General features: G+C 43.1%; 1 protein-coding gene across 1 annotated transcript; it reads left to right on the top strand.

Annotated features, from left to right (window-relative positions):
- Nucleotides 1–3,093: 3,093 nt before the first annotated feature.
- Nucleotides 3,094–20,912, top strand: LOC103032848 (protein sprouty homolog 3). The gene is made up of 4 exons (XM_007244446.4): nucleotides 3,094–3,281; nucleotides 8,128–8,265; nucleotides 11,806–12,682; nucleotides 17,216–20,912. Exon 4 carries the CDS (start codon nucleotides 17,287–17,289, stop codon nucleotides 18,139–18,141), a length of 855 nt encoding a protein of 284 aa, XP_007244508.2. The 5' UTR covers nucleotides 3,094–3,281; nucleotides 8,128–8,265; nucleotides 11,806–12,682; nucleotides 17,216–17,286; the 3' UTR covers nucleotides 18,142–20,912.
- Nucleotides 20,913–21,221: the final 309 nt, after the last annotated feature.

The following is a 21,221-nucleotide window of genomic DNA, read 5'->3' as shown; positions in this document are numbered from 1 at the left end:
CTTCTATAGAAAATTAAGAATGTTTTTTTTTTTCATTTTCCTGTAAACTTGCCAATTTGGAGATTGACAGGGTTGGTGTATTATAAAGCAGGAATTCAACTTGAACTCTGTCCAACTGGAGAAGACAAGATGAAAATTCCTAATGAAGAGTCCTGAACTTTTATCATTGGGTCTATTTCCCAAACAGGGATTTAGCCAAACCTAGACCTAGACTAGAAAATCTCAATTCCAAATGCTATGTAGTCCAAGACCAGGCTTAATCCTTGTCAGTGAAAGTGTCCATAAGAGTTGTTTTTTTTTCAGGCAAGGATTAAGGCTAGTTCTAGACTACACATCCCTTTTCATAAAACTTGGATAATTCCATGGGAAACCAACTCCAGATAGTGATTAAGCCTAGTCCTAGACTAAATGTTCCTTTCAATGAGAAGTCTCCAAAATGCTTCAAAATGCTGTGTAGCCTAGAATATGCCTAATCACTGTCTGTAAAACTGTCTCATAGTGTTATGTGAGAGCATCAGTACGTTGTTACAAGTTAAAGCATGACTTCTACATTGGTAGAACAACTGGCTTTATTTAAATGACCCTTTGAAACCAATGTTTGGTAGCTAGAGAATAATTGTACGCATGACTGCTGCAAACAATCACAGTTCAAAAGCTGTATTTTAACTGGGTAACTCATGTAACTCTGGACCTCCAGGACTAAAGCGCAAGAAAATGCTAACCAGCATGACCCTCCTCTCATTGGCTGGCTCATCCTCCCTCCTCTTTGCCTGCGAGCTGCCCTGCCCCACCCACCCTCTCCAAAGAAAGCTGCCCATGTGTCAATCTTGACTTTTGACGAGTGGGCAGGACTTGCTTTGACATGTCCCATGTGTCAGTCTTCTGCCACTCCTCTTCGTGCACTTGTCAACCTTTGACCTCTGAAGTGGGTGAGGTGCCTGGCCATATCTCCTTCCCTTTTGTCATATCAGTTTACTCTCTGTTTTTCTTCTACCTCTTTGCCGGCCTGGCCTCTGCCTGCCTCTCTTTTTGCCTGCCCACACTACACCTTTCTGTCTCCTGCCTCCTTGTGCTTTACCTGCCTGCCCTTTTCCAGTCTGTCTCCCTCTTGCCTGTTCTTTCTTTGCTTGTTCTCTGCCTATCACTTCTTCACTTGCCTTGCTTCTGCCTCTCTTTTATTTACCTGCCTTCCACCAGTTTGCAATTCACCTGACTGCTTTCTCCTGCCTCTATTTTATCTGCATTCTTTTCTCCTGCCTCTCTTTCACTTGCCTTCCCTCTTGCTTCCTGTCTCCTTCTTGCTAGTTATTTCTCTGCCTGTTCACTGCCTGCCTCTCCTTCACCTGCCTTCCTTTCTCCTGCCTCACTTTCACTTGCCAGTATTTCACTTGTTTGCCCTGCACCTGCCTTCTTTCCTCCTGCCTCTCTTTAACTTGCCTTCCCTCTGTTCACCCCTCTCCCTATTGCCTGTTCCTTCTCTGCCTTTTCTCTACCTGCCTCCCCTCCACCTGCCTTTCTTCCTCCTGCTCTCTTTCACTTGCCTGCCTTCCACATGTTTGCCCTCCACCTGCCTCTATTTCACTTGCTTTCCATCTGTTCACCTGTCTCCCTCACGTCTATTCTTTCTCTGCCTATTCACTACCTGCGTCTCTTTCACCTGCCTTGTTTCCTCCTGCCTTTCTTTTACTTGCCTGCCTTCCACATGTTTGCCCTCCACCTGCCTTCTTTCCTCCTGCCTCTCTTTTACTTGCCTTCCCTTTGCCACTCTCCCGCTTGCCTGTTCTCTGCCTGCCTCTCCTCCATATGCCTTCTTTCCTCCTGTCACTCTTTCACTTGCCTTCCTTCTGCCTGTCTGTCCATCTTTTTCTTGTTCTCAATCTTGCTCTCCTGTTCTTCACCTGCCTTTTCTTTGCCTGCATGTCCTCCTCTTTCTTATTCTCCTTCGGCTTGTCATCTGCTTGCCTCGTCCCCTCCTGCCTCTTATTTGCCTGTTTGCCTTGTGCCTACCTGCCCTCCATCTGTCTGTCCACTGCCTGCCTGCCTTTCTCCGGCCTGTTCTCTTTCTGCCTCCCTTCCACCTGCCTGCTCTCCACCTCCCTTTCCTTTGTCTGTCTGTCCTGCTTTTTATTGTTGTTCTTCTGCTTGTCCTTTGCCTGCCTCTTCTTCTGCTGACTGTCCTCCACCTGCCTCTCTTTTGCCTGCCTGCTTTGCGTCTGCCTGCCCTCGATCTGTCTGCCTGTCCTCTGCCTGCCTCTCCTCCTCCTGCCTGTCCTCTGCCTGCCTCTCCTCCTCCTGCCTGTCCTCTGCCTGCCTCTCCTCCTCCTGCCTGTCCTCTGCCTGCCTCTCCTCCTGCCTGCCAATTTAAGCTGTCGTGAAGTGACTCGAAGAAAAGGTGAAACGTCCACTGTTTATTGGCCGGGTGTGTGTTGTTATTGGAAATGGTGCCGTCTCGAGGTGCTTCCTCTGGTTCTTGCCTGCCGTCTCTCACTCGTTCACTTTATCACACCATCTCTTCCTCCTTTTCCACTTTATCTGATTGTGAGATAACTGGAAGAGATGAATGACTGGGTCTGCTCTGTTTTAAAGATGTGCGTTTAAAGGCAAACTCTCTCTCTTCCTTGCTTATGCTGTATGTCTTTCTCACTTTCCTTCTTTTTCTGTCTCTTTTTCTGTCTCACTTTCTGTCTTGCTCATTCTGTCTATCGGGACCCAATCATACTTAATGCTGTCTGTCCCCTAACTTCATCTCTCTTTCTCTCTCTCTCTCTCTCTCTCTCTCTCTCTCTCTCTCGTCTCTGTCTCTCCCTCCTCCTCCACAGGGCTCTTGCTGATGCACTCCTGGCCATTAATAAAAATTTTATACATAGTCAGGAAGTGCATTTGCAGTGGGAGCGGCTGGAGGCTCTCAGGCCGGCAGGAAATGAGCTGCTGGCCGGCGGCCAGGCCGGCTATTCCGAGGGGCCGTGAGCCCGGCCAATCAGCTACAGCAGCGTTCACTTAATGGAACACGGATACTTCGGCCCCAAACTATCAGCAACAATTACTCCAGGGCGTGAAGGTTCTCTGTGTGTCTACATATGTGTGTGTGTAGTTTAATACAGGTGGAAGAGTTCATTTGTGTGTGGGGGGAGGGTTTGTGTGCTTTGGTATGTATGAGTGTGTGAGCGCATGATTCTTCATGTTGTGATGGTAATCTGAGGCTGATGATGTGCAGGTATCTCCACGTGTGCACTGGAGCAGGAGAGAAGACTGTATGGAGTTCCACACTTCAGATACTGACTGTAAGCTACAGTATGCACACATTATTTTCATGGAGAATACAGAATAATTTAGAGTAATTAGCAAAAAGCTAATCATTTACTGTGGTTAGTGATGATGAAGTGCAAGTGAAAACTTATAAATGCTTTCCTTAAGAAGGTTGGTATTAAATAGGGTTTTCTTTACACTGTATATATTTTACTGTGAGGTTAATCAGAAAAATGTAGTAAATGTTTTTTTTCCAGAACAGCTCTCACTGTAAAGGGACCAAATGATGAGTTTAGCCCTAACCAATCAGCCTTCAAAAATATAGCTCCACCCATTCAGCATACGCCAGTGTAGGTCCATGCATTCAGCCTACAGCACTTTATCTCCAACCATTCAGCCTACACCAGTGCAGCTTCACCCATTCAACCTACCTCACTTTAGCTCCACCTATTCAGCCTACACCAGTGCAGTTCCATTCATTCAGCCTACAACAGTTTATAGTTGTCCATTCTGCCAACAGTTTAAACTCACCCATTCTGTCTACAGCAGTTTAGCCCCACCCTTTTAGCCAACAGAAGTACAGCTCAATCCATTCAGCCTTCAACAGTTAAGCCCCACCTATTTAGTTTCACCAACTGCACTAGCTTAGCCCCATAACATTCAGCCTAAGCTGATAAACAGCTGCCTAATTGGCCGACAGCGATTTGCCCCGCCCATTTAGCCTACACCATATGTTAGCCTTATCCATTCAACCTTCAGCAGTTTATTCCCATCCATTGAGTTTATAGCTCTTTAGCTCCGCCCATTCAGTCTACAGCCATTTAACTTCATCCATTCAGCACACAGTAGATTAACTCTCTCCATTCTGCCTAAAATAGTTTAGCCCCGCCCTTTCCCCATTCATAAGTTTAGCATCACCCTTTTATGATTAAACTATTATTACTGTTTTAGTCTAGACTGCTTTTTGAATCACTTTAGCCCCACCCATTCAACCTACAGCAATTTAGCTCCACCCATTTTTCCATGCAGCCATTTAGCCACACCCTTTCACAATTCAAGCATTAGTACTATTTCAGTCTAGACTGCTTTTAAATCAATGTAGACCCACCTATTCAGCCTGTAGCAGTTTAGCCCCACCCATTCACAATTATAAATAATTAGTTATGTTTCAATCTAATCTGCTTTTAAAATAAAGCACAGAACAAAAACACAACATATCATCAGCTTTAAAGGAGCCATAACAGAGACAAGTCCAGTTTGAGTCCTCAGGGAAAAAAAAGAGGTTGGAAAATGGTCAAGAAAAAATGAATATGGTACATAAAGTTATAAATGGACCTCAGGGACAAAAATAAAATCCAAGAAAAATGTAGTATAAAAGGTTAAGAAAATTCTGAAGAACAACAATTTATCTTTAACTTTTTTTTTCCCCTCAAGCTTAACTTTAAGATGACTTTGTTTTTTTGAGACGGTTCCCGTGAGGCCGGCCCTAGGCTCTGTGAGGGTGAATGGGGGGGTGCGGGTGGGGAGTGGGGGTGAGGAAGTGAGAGGGAAGAGCGAGCGAGGCCCTGAAGGAGGGGGCCTGGCGTTAATTCTGATCAGATGCAGATGGTGGTGTTTATGTAGCTCAGTGGTACAGAGGGAGAGGATGAGGGAGAGCTTGACTGCTTGTTTGGAAGAATAAGGCAGCCTGAGGGTGTGGGTGGGGTGGAGGGGTGGAGGGGTGTAAGGGGAAGTGGTGTTTAGGGGGCAGTTTTGTCAAGTTCCTTCTAGGAATTGGGCAGAATGAGAGAGAGAGGCTGAGACTGGAGCTTAGAGACCATTGAAAGAACTGAGCAGAAGTATTTTGTAACTCTATAGCAATAGACAGTATCTCTCTCTCTCTTTTACTCTCTTGCAGCTGGACACGCACATGTGAGGTCATGCTCACGCTATCCATAATATCATTCCACATGTGCACACACACACACACACATGACAAAGTCTATTTCCATAATACTCTTTTCTTATTGCCTGTATAATTTTTAATCCTAATCATTTTCATTTAATAAATATCTTGCCTTTTCTTATTTCACACAAATTAAAAACCCACATGTATTGAATAGGATTCTATATACACTCATCATCAAAAATATAAAACAGTTGCACCCATAACGACGTGTTGGAAAGCAATACTTTTAAAATACTATGCAGAAGAAAGATATCTCGCGAGAAAGAGATGTAAAAACTTCAGGTAATAAATGTGTCTTGCGAGACTTATGCACGGGTATCCAAGCTTCATGTTACCACCCACAAATTTCCACCTTCATTGTTTAAACTGCAGAGTGACGTGGAATCGCTGACACAATGCAGAAGATTTGGTCATAGGTTGCCAGGTCTGTATAGAGCCCTAAGATGAGTTGCCAGTTGAATACAGAACCCTCACTAGGGGAGATTCTGACAGTAGTTCTCAGATCTGAAGAGAAGGTTGTTGGGTTAATGGTTAAAACAGCTGCAGTATTTGCTGTATTTTACTGCATATGATCAATCATGCATAAGTCATAATTGGAGTAAACACTAAGTAACATCCATTCCAAGACGATTACTTACAAACTATTAAAGAAAATGCTGCAGTTTTGCATTTTGTGAGTTTCTGTCTAGTAAAATATTTTGAATTATGTATATTTCATCTTTGAAATTGTAAAATATAAAGCTCTAAAAATAAAAATAATAATAATAATAATAATAAGAGACCACCAAGAAGTGATGAGTTTCTTTGGTTTCACCAAATTGAAAACCTCTGGAATATAATCAAGAGGAAAATGGATGATCACAAGCCATCAAACCAAGCTGAACTGCTTGAATTTTTGCACCAGGAGTGGCATAAAGTTATCCAAAAGCAGTGTGTAAGAATAGTGGAGTAGAACATGCCAAGATGCATGAAAACTGTGATAAAAAAAAAACAAATATTGATTTTTGAACTCTTAAAACTTTATAAATATGAACTTGTTTTCTTTGTGTAATTTGAGGTCTGAAAGCTCTGCATCTTTGTTTCATATTTTTTATTTGGAATTTGGGAGAAAAGTTGTCTGTAACAATGTTCATTTTACTCAAACATATACCTATAAATAGCAACATCAGAGAAACCGATTCAGAAACTGAAGTGGTATGTTAGTTTTTTCTAGAGCTGTATATTTAAAATATATATTAAAATATCGCCTCGTTCTCGTTCCCTTGTCTCTGCACATGCATTCGCTGGTCATCATCTCCACTTAGACAAAAGCAGGACTCATGCTGAAGAAGATAATCTGCTGCTATTCTGAATCACTCCATGACACTCCATTACAGTCTGGCAGGAATACCCACCAAGTTTCATTCCTGTCAGTTAATTCATTTTGGTGCAGCTATTTTTTATGATGAGTGTATGACAAAAGTTTAAATGTGATAAATGTATTATTATGTCTTCTTCCAACCTAAAACTGAAACTGCAAACCATTCTAACCATGACCCCCAACACACACACGTACACACACACACACACACACACACACACACACACACACACACACACACATACACACATGTACAGGGTACACAGCGCCGGCAGAAATGAATGACTTTGTCAGCTGTGTGCCGGTCATTAACCAGGCCATTTAACATTGATCCTGCCATGGCCCAGCACAACCACTCCCATCTCTTTCTCTTCCAGTGGGATCAGGAGCTATGGGCTGAAGCGACGGGGCATGGTGCCTCCCGGGGGTGGGGTGGGGGAGGTATGTGATGGGCGCAGGCAGTCGATACCAACATACATGGTGTGCATTCTCTTTTTTCCCTGAATATTCTGTTAAATTTTATTCATTATATAGAAGTGCAAGCAACTCTGCAACAACTGGTTTGGTCCAAATACAGTTACAGCTACAGATACAGATACAGCACATGCAGCCATATGAATTAGCACCAGTGATAAATGGGAATAACAGCCAGAGAGAGACAGACAGACAGACAGAGAGAGAGACAGAGAGTGAAGAAATCACACAGACGATCCCTGACTCACAGGCACAAACAGACACGGCTAAATAAATACAGTGGAGACACGCTGTTGGAAAAGAGCATGAGACAAAACATGGAACACATGATTTATACAGCAGAGAGGATGTGTGCATCCTGAACGAGCGCCCGCACATACACAGTTTGATTGCATCACTCAAGCAGGGGAGAAGGAAATTGTATTTTGCCTCTAGATCTCCATCTGCAATCTGGCTTGACAACTGTTTCATGAGATTACAAACTAAAGCTAAATAATGCCATTCAGTATTGTGTGTATGATAGACAGCGGGGAACCCTTAGGACCTTCTAGGCCTTCAGAGAATAAGAGTCTGAGGCCTGTGATAGAAAATAACAAAAAAAACATGCCATGCATGCTATAATATTTAGTACAATGATTTTTATCTAACTCTGCTAAGCTACGTCCACACGATATTATTAAATCTTCCTCTTATTATTAAATATTCCTATTCACACAAGGATGGAAAAGCTTGTATGAGCATGCTAGCCCTGTGTGAAGTGATAGTACCTCATAACACACAATGAGACATCAATACACAGCGAAGAAGGATGGGCAAAGCGCTGCCACTATGATCGCAGCCTCAGAAGATCGCTGGTTCGAATCCCCTTCGTTCATGCAGCTTGCCATCAGCTGCTGGAGCCCCGAGAAAGTACAATTGGCCTTGCTCTCTCTGGGTGGGTAGATGGTGTTCTCTTCCCAAATATGTACCTATAAATAGCAAAATCAGAGAAACTAATTCATAAACTGAAGTGGTCTCTCATTTTTTTCCCCAGAGTTGTATATTTAAAATATACTGTATATTAAAATATCGCCATGTTCTCATCTCCTTACACCCCTAGTCTCCACACATGGATCCGTTGGTCATCATCTCCACTAAGACAAAGACAGGATTCATGCTGAAGATATAATCTGCTGCCATTATGAATCACTCCATGACAGTACATGACAGGCACAACTACCCACCAAGTTGCATTCCTGTGAGTATATGTCAAATGTTTAAATGCGATAAATGTATTATTATGTTTTCTTCAACTTAAAACTGAAAATGCAAACCATTATAACCAAACCCCCCCAACACACACACGTACACACGCCACACACTCACACATGTAGCGTAGAAGCGAAGAAGGATGGGCTAAGCACTGCCACTAAGATCACTATGAATTCAAGAAATTGCTGGTTCAGTTCCCATCCGTTCATGCAACAATTGGTCTTGCTCTCTCTGGGTGGTTAGATGGTGCTCTCTCCCCACATGACTCCAAAGGGTGATGTTGATCAGCACAAGGCATCTGTGAACTGATGTATCAGAACCGAGTGGCTGCGCTTTTTTCCGAGCACGTTGTGATGCTACTCGGAAATGATGCATCAGCAGCAATTGGAAAAGAAGCGGTTGTTGGCTTCACATATATCGGAGGAGGCATGTGCTAGTCTTCACCCTCCTGATGTTGGGGCATCACTAGTGATCTGGGGAGTCCTAATGAGTGGGTTGGGTAATTGGTCTTGAAAAAAAAATGTGATAAAAAAGTTGTTTTTTACAAATATAGAAGGCCTAAAATACTCAGATGAAGCCCCCAAAGAGGAAAGTGATCACATGTGGATTTTCAGTGTGTGGGATCAGTTTCATGAGGAAAAAACACTTTAAACCTTTGAACTGGAAGTTGTGCACTGTAAATACCAGCGCTAATCCTCACAAGATTTCAGTCAGTTGATAAAAATGCCAAATCCAACAAAGGTACTGCAGTTTTTAAACACTAATGATGGATATAAATCATAAAAGTATTGAATTTTCAGTGATACTTGTTTTGTAACTGGTGCAGAATATTTGATACAAATGGACACAAAAGGCACTTTATATTGATATAAGTGCTGGATATCAACTGATTTATAGAATCGATTTGTTTCTGATTGACAAGGTCCTAAATTTGAATCTATTTCTGATTTAATCCTATTTTATTCAGTTGAATTTAATTTTTAGAAATAAATTTAGGAATATTTCTGCTACAATTAGAGGCTTTTTTCAGATATGAAACAGATTTTCTGAAACATAAAGTTGTTATTGTACAAGGAATACTCAACCTGTCAATTTTAAAAATAATAGTCTTTACATGAAGAATTAAAGTGACAGTTATATTATTTTTTGTATCATTATTAATTAACGTGTCCATAACACAACAACAGTTAACTTGTTTGCTAAATGCTTAAATAATCTAGCAGGTTCTAGTAACTTTGAGTGAGAAATAAAACGGTCACTAACGTTTACTCTAATGCTAACGTTTCTAAAATGACAGGAAACTGCTGGTGGAGGACGTTGACACATGAAGAATAGATTCTTTTTAATGATTCAAACTCTGAATTTATATTTATATAAAAGATATCAATAAATTTAAATGAAAATTCAAAAAAAATATTTTTTAAACACACCTCTAAGTAATATTAACTGTATTTTTAGAATCATTACACAGATTACATGGATTCTACTAGTCCATCTATAAGCTGCATGTGAAGCATCTCAGTTCTGGAGTAGTCAGACGTGAACTGCGCTTCAACAACTGAGCTCCACTGTCATGCTGACAGAGCCTCGGGCCGAGGTTGCCAAGGACGGAGAAACCTGATTCACTCTCCAGCTCACTGCTCTGTTTGGCCATCCCAGCTATTTCCCTCCACAGGAAGCCAGGAAGCACCCCTCTTCCTGTCCTATTGCAGACACACACACACACACACACGTCCTGTTACCTTGGAGATATCTTCCCTGCGCCGTCAATAAGAAGACATAAGTAAGACAACAATACAGATACAGTGGGAGGAGCTTCCCACTTGATGCCCTGTATTGTTCTGATTGAACGGGCAAACATGCTCGCACACGGAGCGCTTTCACTCCCCGTGTTTGCTCTCTCGTATCACGCCACAAAATGATTATTTCTGTCAGCGGCGCGGCCCGTGATTAATTCACAGCCTTCAGCCCAGAGTTGCAGGAGGATGTGTACAGAGCCGCGCTTCTCAATAGTTGCTAATCTCACCACAAGCATGTCGCCATTATGATAAGGTCTCTTGGTATCTGTTGGCAACAACAGAAGTAAATAGGATAGGAACATGGGCCCTGTTCCAATCTGACATGCACCACAACGTCAGGCTCTGAATTATTCACTGGGGGAGGATGTGGGCCGCTCTAGGACAGCTGCTAGTCGGCACACACACACGCATACACACACACACAGACACAACAGAACGAGATGATAAATTAACATTCTAAACACTATAGAAACCAATTGGGTAAATTTCTAAAACTTTTTTTTTTTTTTTTTTACTGAGGTTTTCACTTCCACACTGTTCTGTCCTGGCAAACAAAGTAGTGTGCCATTGCTAAGTTTTGTTTGGTAACATTTCTTCATGAAACCTTGGTTTATGTTTGAGTAAAATTAACATTGTTTTTTTTATTCTATAAACTACGGACAACATTTCTTCCAAATTAAAAAAATATATATATTGTCATAACAACAAGTTCATATTCATAAAGTTCATAAAGAGTCCAGAAAGAGTTCATAAATCAATATTTGGTGGAATAACTCCACCATTTATCTCAGTTTTCATGCCTGTTCTCCTCCACCAGTCTTGCACACTGCTTTTGGATAACTTTATGCCACTCCTGGTGCAAAAATCCAAACAGTTCAGCTTGGTTTGATGGCTGTGATCATCCATCTTCCTCTTGATTATATTCTAGAGGTTTTCAATTTGGTAAAATCAAGGAAAAACATCATTATTACTTGGTGTCTTATAGACTGTCACTTTAAGAAATAGCATGTTAGCTATAAGGTATTAGCAAAGTACAAAGCAAATAAAATGCAGTAAAATTGAATATTTGGGGTGATATTTGGCCTTACAAAACAATAGTTTTAGTTTTTTTTTTCAAAGAAAGCATATTTGTTAATTACTTGTTAATGCTTTTATTCATTTCTTGCCTCTTAACGTGTCTGAGAGCATCAGTTGTAAAGTTGTGAAGAGGTAAAGTTGGTATACAATGAATATCCCTGTTTGAGTGATGTTCTATGGCAATAACTCTAACTTAAGTAAATAAATAATAAAAAAAAAAACTTAGACAGTCGTAAAGACCATCAAAACATTATGATGGAACTGGCTCTCATCAGGACCACTCCAAGAAAGAAAGACCAAGAGTTACCTCTGTTCCACAGGATAAGTTCATCAGAGTTACCAGCCTCAGACTCTGCAATTTATTTATTTAATTTTTTTGACACTTTTAAATGACTACATAATTCCTTATGTGTTCCTTCATAGTCTGGATCACTTCAGTATTTATTTACAATGTAAAAACATGTTTAAAACATTTAAAAAATGTTTAATAATAAAAGTAATTAAGCAATGTAAGAAATTATAGTCTCTTTTTTTTCGCAAATTTGCACTGCCATTATCATGCCTGTTTGTTGCTTCATCTCTCTCTTTATATCATTCACTTGCTCTCTCTCTCTTTCTCTCTTTCTCTCTCTCTCTCTCTCCTGCTGCAGGCCATGCTCAGGGAATCATATGGAACAGTGCCTGAGGGGGAGCAAATGAGAGATTGAGTTTCAGCCTGATGATGCCACTTAGCCATTAACTATCTCCAGCAAAACTCCACCAACCCCCCCTTTACCGCCCTCCCTGTATCTACCATTCATATCCGACAACCCCTCCCCGTTCCTCCCTCTGTTTTCCCACCCTCTATCTCTCTCTCCCTCCACCTCCCTCTCTCTCCCTCTGCCTCTCTCCCTCTCTCTCTCTCTCTCTTTCACTGTCTGTGACATCCTCGCTCGCTCACTCATGCACAGACACGGCCCTCTGAGAGAGAATGGATGAGTGAGTGCAAGGGCAGGAAGCAAAGCACTGACCAGTGAGTGAGTGAGAGAGAGAGAGAGAGAGAGGGGGGGGGGGAGAGAAAGAGAGAGAGAGAGAGAGAGACGGGCGTGCAAGTGAGACTATCCAGTGCTCACACTTCCAGCTCATACTAAGACTAGACAAACCACAGATCAGATGCTCTCCAGCTCTCTATGTGGAAGTGCTCCTGAGCCTTGCTCTACTTTCCACTCACTCTCTTCACTCTGGGACCTTTTCTTTTGCTTTGGGATATTTTGCATGACACGCTGCCCTCTTCTCTGAGAGATTCCTCACTGGAGTGCTTCTTGTGTCTCTTCTTCTCTGGCTCTCGCTCGCGCTCCTTGGGGAATGAATGATTGAGCTCTGAGAAAGGAGGATAGAGCCAGCACGCGTGGGACTCTGCGAAACAACAGAGAAACCAAGCGACTGAAGGGACAAAGCTGACCAAAGTGGCACAAGTGAGGCAAAAGACTTAAAACTTCAACAAACTACTTTTTCTAAGTGTCGCAATGGATCTCCCTCCATTCCGAGGTGAGTGATCTCTTCATCTATCTCTTGTTTTTGGTTCTGACTGCACTTTCCACTATCTCATCTTATCACAATCATCTTGTGCGCTATGAATGGTTTGCTCCCGTCTCCCGTCACTTGATAGAGGATGGTTCTTTGAAAACTGGATGAATTCCATGACTTTCTGTGAGTTTCCTTGAGTTTCTGTGACTTTCTGTGAGTAGCAGGTTTGGTTTAGTATGGTTTAGCGGACCCAGCCTGTGCATGAGGCTCAGGGCATGCAGGGATGACATTGATTGTCCTCAAGGTCAGAGCTGTCAATACAACCAGCTTGCTCTGGCAGTGACTAGGAAAGAGGATGATAACAGAGTGGAAACAGAGCTCTGATGCCTGAAAGCGTTTTTTTTTTTCCTACTCTGGGTACTGCACGGGACAGGTTGCACAATGAGCGCGTGCACTCTGACAAAAAAAAAAAAATTATGAAAGTTTTCCGTTTTTGTATTTTTGCTGAGAAAGTGATGAAAAAATGTGTATAAAATCTATAATCGAATTGGACTACACAGAAAGAATTTGAAATGGAGGTTTCCCATTGAAGGAAAAAGTCTAGTCTAGTTTAGTCTAGGACTAAGCTTAATCCTTGTCCCACTCTGTTCTGACATTAGACATTCAGCATAAGATTTTGCTTTTATTTTATTTGTATTTGTTTTTGGCTCACTCTGTACTTTTTGTACTAGTTTTCATCATTTGCCTAAGTTTCCCCCTTTTTTATGCTCTCAAAAAAGACATGGGACACATATCTATCACTATCCTCCCTGCCTCTCCTCTCTCTTTCTCTTTGCTTCTCTTTCTCTCTCTCTCCTTTTTTCTCTCTTCTGTTTCTTCCCCCTCTCCCTTTTCCTCCCTCTCTCAGTGTCTATTTCAGTCCTTCCTGGGGGTCGGATTCGGCACATCCGGAATCTCATACAGTTTATTGTCATTCAATCCCGCTGTGTTCCCAGAGGGTCCAGAGGGGCTGACCCAGGGTCCTTGTGACTGACAACTCATGGCCAGCCTGAGAGTTAACATTGGCCTCTGGGAGCCCCCTTCTGACCCTTCAAAAAGGTCCAGGGCCCAGAATGACTAGCAGCTAATCAACTTTCGTTAAGTAACTGCCAATCTTCTGCTCTGTTGCCGTCTCTGAAAAAAATGTTAGAAAGGTAGAATAGATACATTAAATGACAGCTGGCCTAAAATAAGCCAATGAGATAGAATGGCTTGGTTTGCTGTTGGGTTGGGTGGCTATCACTTTATCAGTTGCAGGATCAGCTCCAGGGGTCACTGACAGGAGGCTCCAAAATAGCATCACGTTATGATGTCATCGGCCTGGAACCCTTGCCAACCACTTCCTAAATTTTGGCCTGCAACAAGAGAATGGCCTGCCGGACTTTGGGTACATTCGTCGCAACATTCGGCTGGTGACCCTCTGCAATATGGCTCTTTTCCCCCTTCATTCGTTTGCCTTTCTTCTCCATTCTCCCTGACCTGGGGTTTTGGGTTACTCCCGGCTAGTGGTGTGTGGCGATTGTTATGAATAATATGCACTCCTCATCCTCTTCCTGCCTGGGATTGGGTTACTCTGGCCAAGGATGTGTGCAAGGTACCGGGCGCAAGGAGCCCTGGGGCTGAGCCACGAGGCACAGCTCACTCAGCACTGATACTCCCAGAGCGCAGGGGCCTGTCTTCAGGTTACCCCTCACGGCAGGCAGGACTGAGTAAACACAGCCCTCTCTCCCCTCTCCCCTCTCTCCCCTCTCCATGTGAGGCTCGTTCCCCTGCACTGTGCACTCTCATGCCATGTCTGTGCCTGCCTGGATGTTCTACGGATGTTCTAACCTGGGACATGTGCTGGTTTTGCATTTGCAAAAATATCAAATATTGCTGTTTCTCAGCCAGCCAGTTTTTCCTCTCTAGATTCCCAGAAAATGCACTCAAACACTTGATAAAACATATATAAATATTCATGACTCCAAAGGTAATTCCACTAACAAAGCTACAAAGCACCTGGAATTACCTTAGGCAGTGGGGGGCTTTTCACAGGGAGTGGAAAGAAATACTGACAGCCATGCGAATTCGATCCGTTTGACCTGTCAACATGCTTGGTGTGCAGTTGAGTTTGCAACCCCTCCACAGCAGCAGCAGCAGCCGCCACACAAATGATAAAACCATGAGCCGACAAATAGATGGACTCTTCAGATGCGAGAGCAGAAAAGAAACTCAAACCCAGCAGGAAGTGATGCTTAGGCCAATTGCTGGATTGCAGAAACAGATCCTGAACGCTACCTGAAGAACAACTAGTCTCAGCTGTTCTCTCTAACTCTCGAAGTATGGATTAAAGTCATACCCATACCCAAACGCCACCTATAGGTGTACCTCATAACCTTAGCAACAATTAAAACTCTGAGTACTTGACCCAAGTCCATTTGCTGTGATGTCTCACCTCATTGAACAGGAGCTCTTTTAGAGGTCGTGGTCAGAGCTTGGGATTGAGAAGATGTAATCCAAGCCCGGCAATCAATACTACAGCGCACACTGTTAAAACACAAATGGACCATTCGTTGTCCAGCAGCGAATCAACCTTTTTGTAGCCTATTGAACAATCAACGCTCAGCAGCCATCAGGCTATTGAGGTTGTGCCCCATTTTGGCCCTCTGCTACTTTTGTCAGCATTCGCACACTAGCAGCTTAGCATCTTCATCGGGCCTCACCCTAGAATGCGGTCTGGGGGATGCAGAGCTGACGAGTGCTTTGGGACTGGGTAGGGGTAGTAGAGTGCTCTTTATGGGGAGGAGGGAGGGAGGGGGGGTTCGTCTGGCTTCCTGATGTTAGCGCCTTGCCTGCACTACTGCTGGAGTGTGGCTTATCGATCCATTGGCACCCAGGCTACTGGGATGAGGTCTGGGGCTTGGATGGGTGGGGTTGAATTGGTGGGTTTCTGCTCTTGCTGTAGGTTTCAAATCTCTTGTTAGGTTAGTTTAAAAAAAACTAAAAAACTAAGGAGGATTGGAGTTGTTTATTAGTCATACTAATTTTAGTTCTGCAAATCAAGTATCACAATCTCCCCCCTGAAAAAAACGTACTCTGTCCGTAAAAGACATTAAGTAATATAAACAAAACCATGAAATTTGATGTCTTCAGCTGAAGTTTAACTTGAGAACACAGCTTGGTTTTTAAGAAAAGCACTACAAGTCAGTGGAAACTTTCAAATAAACTTCAGCATAGCCCCAAGTGATAAATGCTCCCAAGTGTCGACACAGTTGAGGAAAACCACATGGAGAGGACATGTGCAAATGCTCTCGCAAATATGCAACCTAAAAGTGCCTGACATGACACAGATGAGCAAACCCAAAATTTCCTCTCTGGCTTGTATGCAGATGCGCCGTTGGCTAGAAGTCCAACGTTGTTTGCGAAATCAGGCCCCAAATAATGAGCTCATGGAAATGAACAGCAGGCCCCTCTAAACAATTAGATGGACTGATAGGCTCTGACTGCAGCTCTCTGCTGGGTTTGATGTAATTACTCTCCAGGACTTCTCTTTCCTCCTCTGTGTAATTCGTAAATGCATTTTGTACTTCCGACCTGGGCCTCCTTATCTCGACTTTATGGTCGAGTGGTGGGGGCAGAGGACGGATGCTATCTTACCTTTTTGCAAGAGCATCCAAGGCTCTTGCCAGGAATTCAGCTGACTGTGCCCCGGATACTTGGCGGACTGGGAGCAGACACTGCTTCCTCTAATTGCTGCCCTTGCGTATGGATTTCCGTTCCTGGTTATGTCAGGCACGGCTCTCCTCTCCTGTCTAATCTCTTCATCAGGCCTGCCTAGAAAAGCATCTCCATTCATCCTGAATCATTCTTCGTGAAATCTTACCTCCTTTAGAGCAGTCCAGAGTTTGATCCTCAAGCGGGTGCTTGTGTAACTCAAAGGGTGTGCTGCAAAACACACAACCCAGGGGATTTGTCAAATTTGTGCAATTAGTTAATTAAGAATCTTGAATGCGCTAAACTCTAATGTGATTGAAGTTGTTGTTGTGGCATGACATCAAATAATGCGAGCAGCATGTTTCTCAATTCCAGGATGCTGATGTTTTCCATGTACATTCCACTAGCCATGTTGTTCCTGTTTATGGAGGATAAGGCTTAACAAAAGAAAAGCTGCTGGGAGGGGCTCTTGGATTCCTCTGAGCAGCTGGGGGAAAAGATGCCTCAGGACATTGACACTAAGTCTTTTTGGGTTCCCCTGTTTCCCACAATTCATTGCTGTCTATTTCTCTACTCAGATTCCCTCCCTTGTGTCAACAGCTGTGTTCACCAGATGCTAAATTACAGTGTGATGTCAATGGTTTTATCTCTCCATCCTCTGTGTCTAATAATAGCTGTAGCCTCAGCATTAGTGAACAGAGGTTATGTGTTTTCCTGTTGTTCCGGTCGCACCAAGTGCTAAAACTTTTCAGTATTTCAATCAATGTAATTATTTTACTCTGCTGGAAAAGTCATGGCATGTTGTATTGTTTTGTCTTGCAGGTTTATCTGATGTACCCTGATAGGTGCGAGCCTTGTATGCAAGTCTTTCCCTTGGTGGCCCGAGTGACGTTATGGATCCGACACCTCCTCCTCTCAGGATGGACCGTGATGGCTTGGACCTCCAGCAGGTCTCTGTGCTGTCCATAGACCAGATCCGCTCTATACGGGCCAGCAATGACTATGTAGATCGCCCGGTGGCACTAGAGCCTGCCACTCAGGTGGGTGTCTTCTATACACATGATGAGCGACATCCTCAAATCCCCCGCAGTCAAAGTCAGCACCAACACGCCCACCTGGCACACTTGAGCCGCTCTAGTACCATTAGCTCTATGTCCCGTGGCAGTGCTTCATCGGACCAGAGACTTCTTTCAGGATTAACGCCTTCCCATTCTGGCCTGGCCACAGTCGTGCGGTCGCAGCCCAAGGGCGACTTGAAACCGGACTCATTAGGTAAAAGCCTGGCCAACGGAGAGGATTTAGGCTTGCATCTGTTCATCTGCGAACGATGTAGCCGCTGCAAGTGCCAGGAGTGCTGCGCCCCTCGAAGCCTGCCCTCCTGTTGGGCCTGTGGCCAGCGATGCCTGTGCTCGGCAGAGAATGCTGTGGAGTATGGTACCTGCCTGTGCTGTGTCAAAGGGCTGTTCTACCACTGCTCGGCAGATGATGAGGACAATTGTGCTGATCGGCCCTGCTCCTGTGCTCCGGCTCACGCCTGCGCCCGCTGGGGCACCATGGCCCTCCTGGCTCTTTGCCTGCCCTGCCTGTGCTGCTATCCTCCCGCCAAGCTGTGCCTCACCCTGTGCCAGCGAGGCTACGACCGCACAAAGCGGCCCGGCTGCCGCTGCAGCAACACCAACACCGTGTGCCGCAAAATCTCTGCCACAAATCCCACGCCTTTCCGCAAGACCCTGGAGAAGCCTGTATGACATCGAGAAGCCTGATACCTAACAACCTCTGCATTACCCCCATCTTTGCATCCCCAGAGGAGACCATTCTGGAGAGAATTCTGCTGAACTTGCCCACCTCCGCCCAACCAATCAGGCCTGCATTGAGTCTAACAAAGAAAACTTTTTGGATTTTTTTTTATGCAAAACCTTGTTTATTTATTTATTTATTTGACTTTCCTGGTTAAGAGAGTCGGTCCATAGTAATCCATATTACACATATAGCCACTTTTACAGGGAGTTAGCCATCAGAACAAAATCAGAGCAGTGCTGTGTCTGAATACAGACAGACGTTCTGGTGGTCTATGGGTAGTCCAATAAGAGAACTCAGAATGCCAGAACATCCATGGCCATACTAAACGGACAAACCGGTGGATGATGTTTTATCTCATGTGAAACCAGGGGGACTCTATCAGGAAAAGGGGGCTGACCAAAAAAGCCTACCATGTGTCTACCATGAGTCAAGCTATTTTGGACACCAAACAGGGACCATTAACGGCAGATGAAGCTGTTGCGTGAGAGGAGATGAACAAAAAGACAGAAAGGCGATGTGTGGATATGAATGGTGAAGAAACTGAAACATGTTTGCTTGCGTGTATGAGAGATATGTAAGGTGTATGTGCATGTATGTGCAGTCTCAGGCTTGTGTCTGCTGTCAGCGGAAGCCTTCTTTTTATTTTTAGAGAAGCTGCTTTGAAAGACAAAGTGTCTGGTCAGGTTTCCAGTCCAGGGCAGCCTGACGCCAGCCTCTCCCAAGCACTCTCGCGTCCTCACCATTCCGCCTCCCCCTCCTGCTGCTCTTTCTTTCCGATTTCCAGTAGTGGGATTCTTGCCCTGTGCTGTATCTAAATGTGCTATGGGACCAAATGCAAATCAGTCATCGTACATTCCCAGAACCAACCCTCAGTCACGGTTAGTCCTCACCAAAGACCATAAGATTCCTCTTACGTTTCCCCCTCCCTCCCGCTGCTTTCAGAGTGAAGTGTTTCACAAGGCCTTACTTGGAGAACTCTCAAAAAAAATGGCCAGAAAATGTGCAGGACCACATACGGTCAGAGTAAAGAGAAGCTTCATAACATAGTTTAACCTCAGTGCGGCATCAAAGCAAGAGCAACCGGGAATATCCTCCACACGGCCATATATTTCTAAGCACAGACATAACGGATTGGCTCCTGAGCCTCCTCAGTGTCTCTGACAGGCTCTAGGCACATTGCAGGACGTGAGGATATAAAAGACGTACGCTTACCTTGGTGTCATCACAGGATGAAGGAACTGACTGCATTGAGACAGGGGCTGATCAGAACGGAACCATACGAGCACCATACATAGGAACAAGGTGAAACAGATGCACTGATAATCCAAAACTGGGATGAGAAATGCAATCAAATCTGTTTCAATCATGTGTGTTCTCCCCCATTATATGCACACTGACCCTTGTTGTTAGAGTTCCTTTGCTATATTTTTGTATGTACGTAGGATTGTTACTGTACTTTGTATTTTTTTTCTATTCGTTTTAATCTGGTTATTAATATTACCATTATTTTCTATTACTATTGGACATTAACTTTGAATCAAGAGGCCTGGCTAACATTTAAAACTAACCTAAGCTGGCTTTGTATTGTGGGGGAGAGGTCCTTTGCGGTTAACACTCGTTTTACATTGCAGTGCTGTGATCTCCCTATAATGAGATTAATAATTACTGTGTAATTGGCTCGTATTTTTTTCACCGTTACAAAAAAAAAAATACTTTTAGCACTTTTGCCCCCTTTGTGACCTTAACCACAATCCTCCAAGGCAAGTGAGGGTGGAGCTACCATTTAGGTAAAGTGCAACTGTGATTAAATTCAGCACTCATTACACTGTATTTATACAAGAAGTACGTGATAGCAGAGTGATGTCAGATCCCCTTGTGGGATTTGACATTGACTGGTCATTTTATTAAGGTGCCGAGTCTCGGCTATCGTGAGAACGTCATCGATGTAAGTCGATCGAAGCCATTCAGAAAACCTTCTCATGTTAGACTGTATTTAACTATTGGCTTTAATTTTGTTTCAGCGTTTTCAGAGTACTGCTGTAATAGTGACTGGTTTAGAGCCATCTATGCACATGTACTCGAATATTACGATCAGCTTTAAGTAAAGAGCAAGAGAATATTTCCCAAAAAGCTAAATTACTGGCGACATCATCGCAGTGTGATGGTGACATAAACCAACCTTGTTGAGGTACCTCTTCTCCACGGTTAAAAAAACAAACAATATATATATCCCCAAAGACAGTCTCTCCAGGGAGTCTCTGCTATTGTAGGGATGGGTGCAGTGCATAGGTACAAGCATTTTACAGGAATGCCTAACTGGTGCTGACCGCAGCCTCGAAATTAACCATTAAAGGTTTCCCCAGTATTGTATTCAGTATTGCTTTGGTACATTTGGCATCTTGTAAGTTGTGAAAGAATTAAAGAGGAATATATGGACATTTATATATATATAGAAATCTATACAAATGAATATATTATATATAAATATATATAAAAAATATATATAAACACATTTTACACATTTTCTTCTGTTGCCGACAAGTTATTGACAAGTCACAAATATTTATTTAAATGGTTGCGAGGAAAAAGATAAGTATTTATTTATGGTGAATGATGCAATGAAATGACCCTTGTAATGATTTCAACTTTTTTGTTGGAGTGGTGTGGTGGGTGTGGCCTTACGGCTGAGGAAAACTAATAAAAGAGAGTTTTCAAAGAATGAGATTTTGTAGGACTCTTTCTTAATTGTGATATGACATCATTGGTAGCATGGTAGCTAATGGGAGTAATTTGAGGTGTATGTTTTGGGTGGACACAAAATAACCTTGTTTTTGGGTGCATGTGCAATACTGTATAAATATATATATATTAGTAAATTAAGGGCGTTTAAAGGGACTTTAAATTAATTGTGTTTTAAGTCTCAATAGACTATGCTTTCTCTTTCAAACACAATTTTTCTTGGTTTACATTTTTATTTGATGCATTTAAATATTTATTTTTAGGATCTTTCCCGTAATTCCTCCAAATT

The sequence above is a fragment of the Astyanax mexicanus genome, chromosome 17, assembly GCF_023375975.1.
Source record: "Astyanax mexicanus isolate ESR-SI-001 chromosome 17, AstMex3_surface, whole genome shotgun sequence".
Taxonomy (NCBI): Eukaryota; Metazoa; Chordata; class Actinopteri; order Characiformes; family Acestrorhamphidae; genus Astyanax; species Astyanax mexicanus.
The sequence above is the reverse complement of the archived record's forward strand: the minus strand, read 5'-3'. Positions and strand labels throughout refer to the sequence as shown.

Excerpts from the sequence above, each read along its gene's own strand:
- LOC103032848 (XM_007244446.4), top strand. The coding sequence starts at position 17,287 with ATGGATCCGACACCTCCTCCTCTCAGGATGGACCGTGATGGCTTGGAC.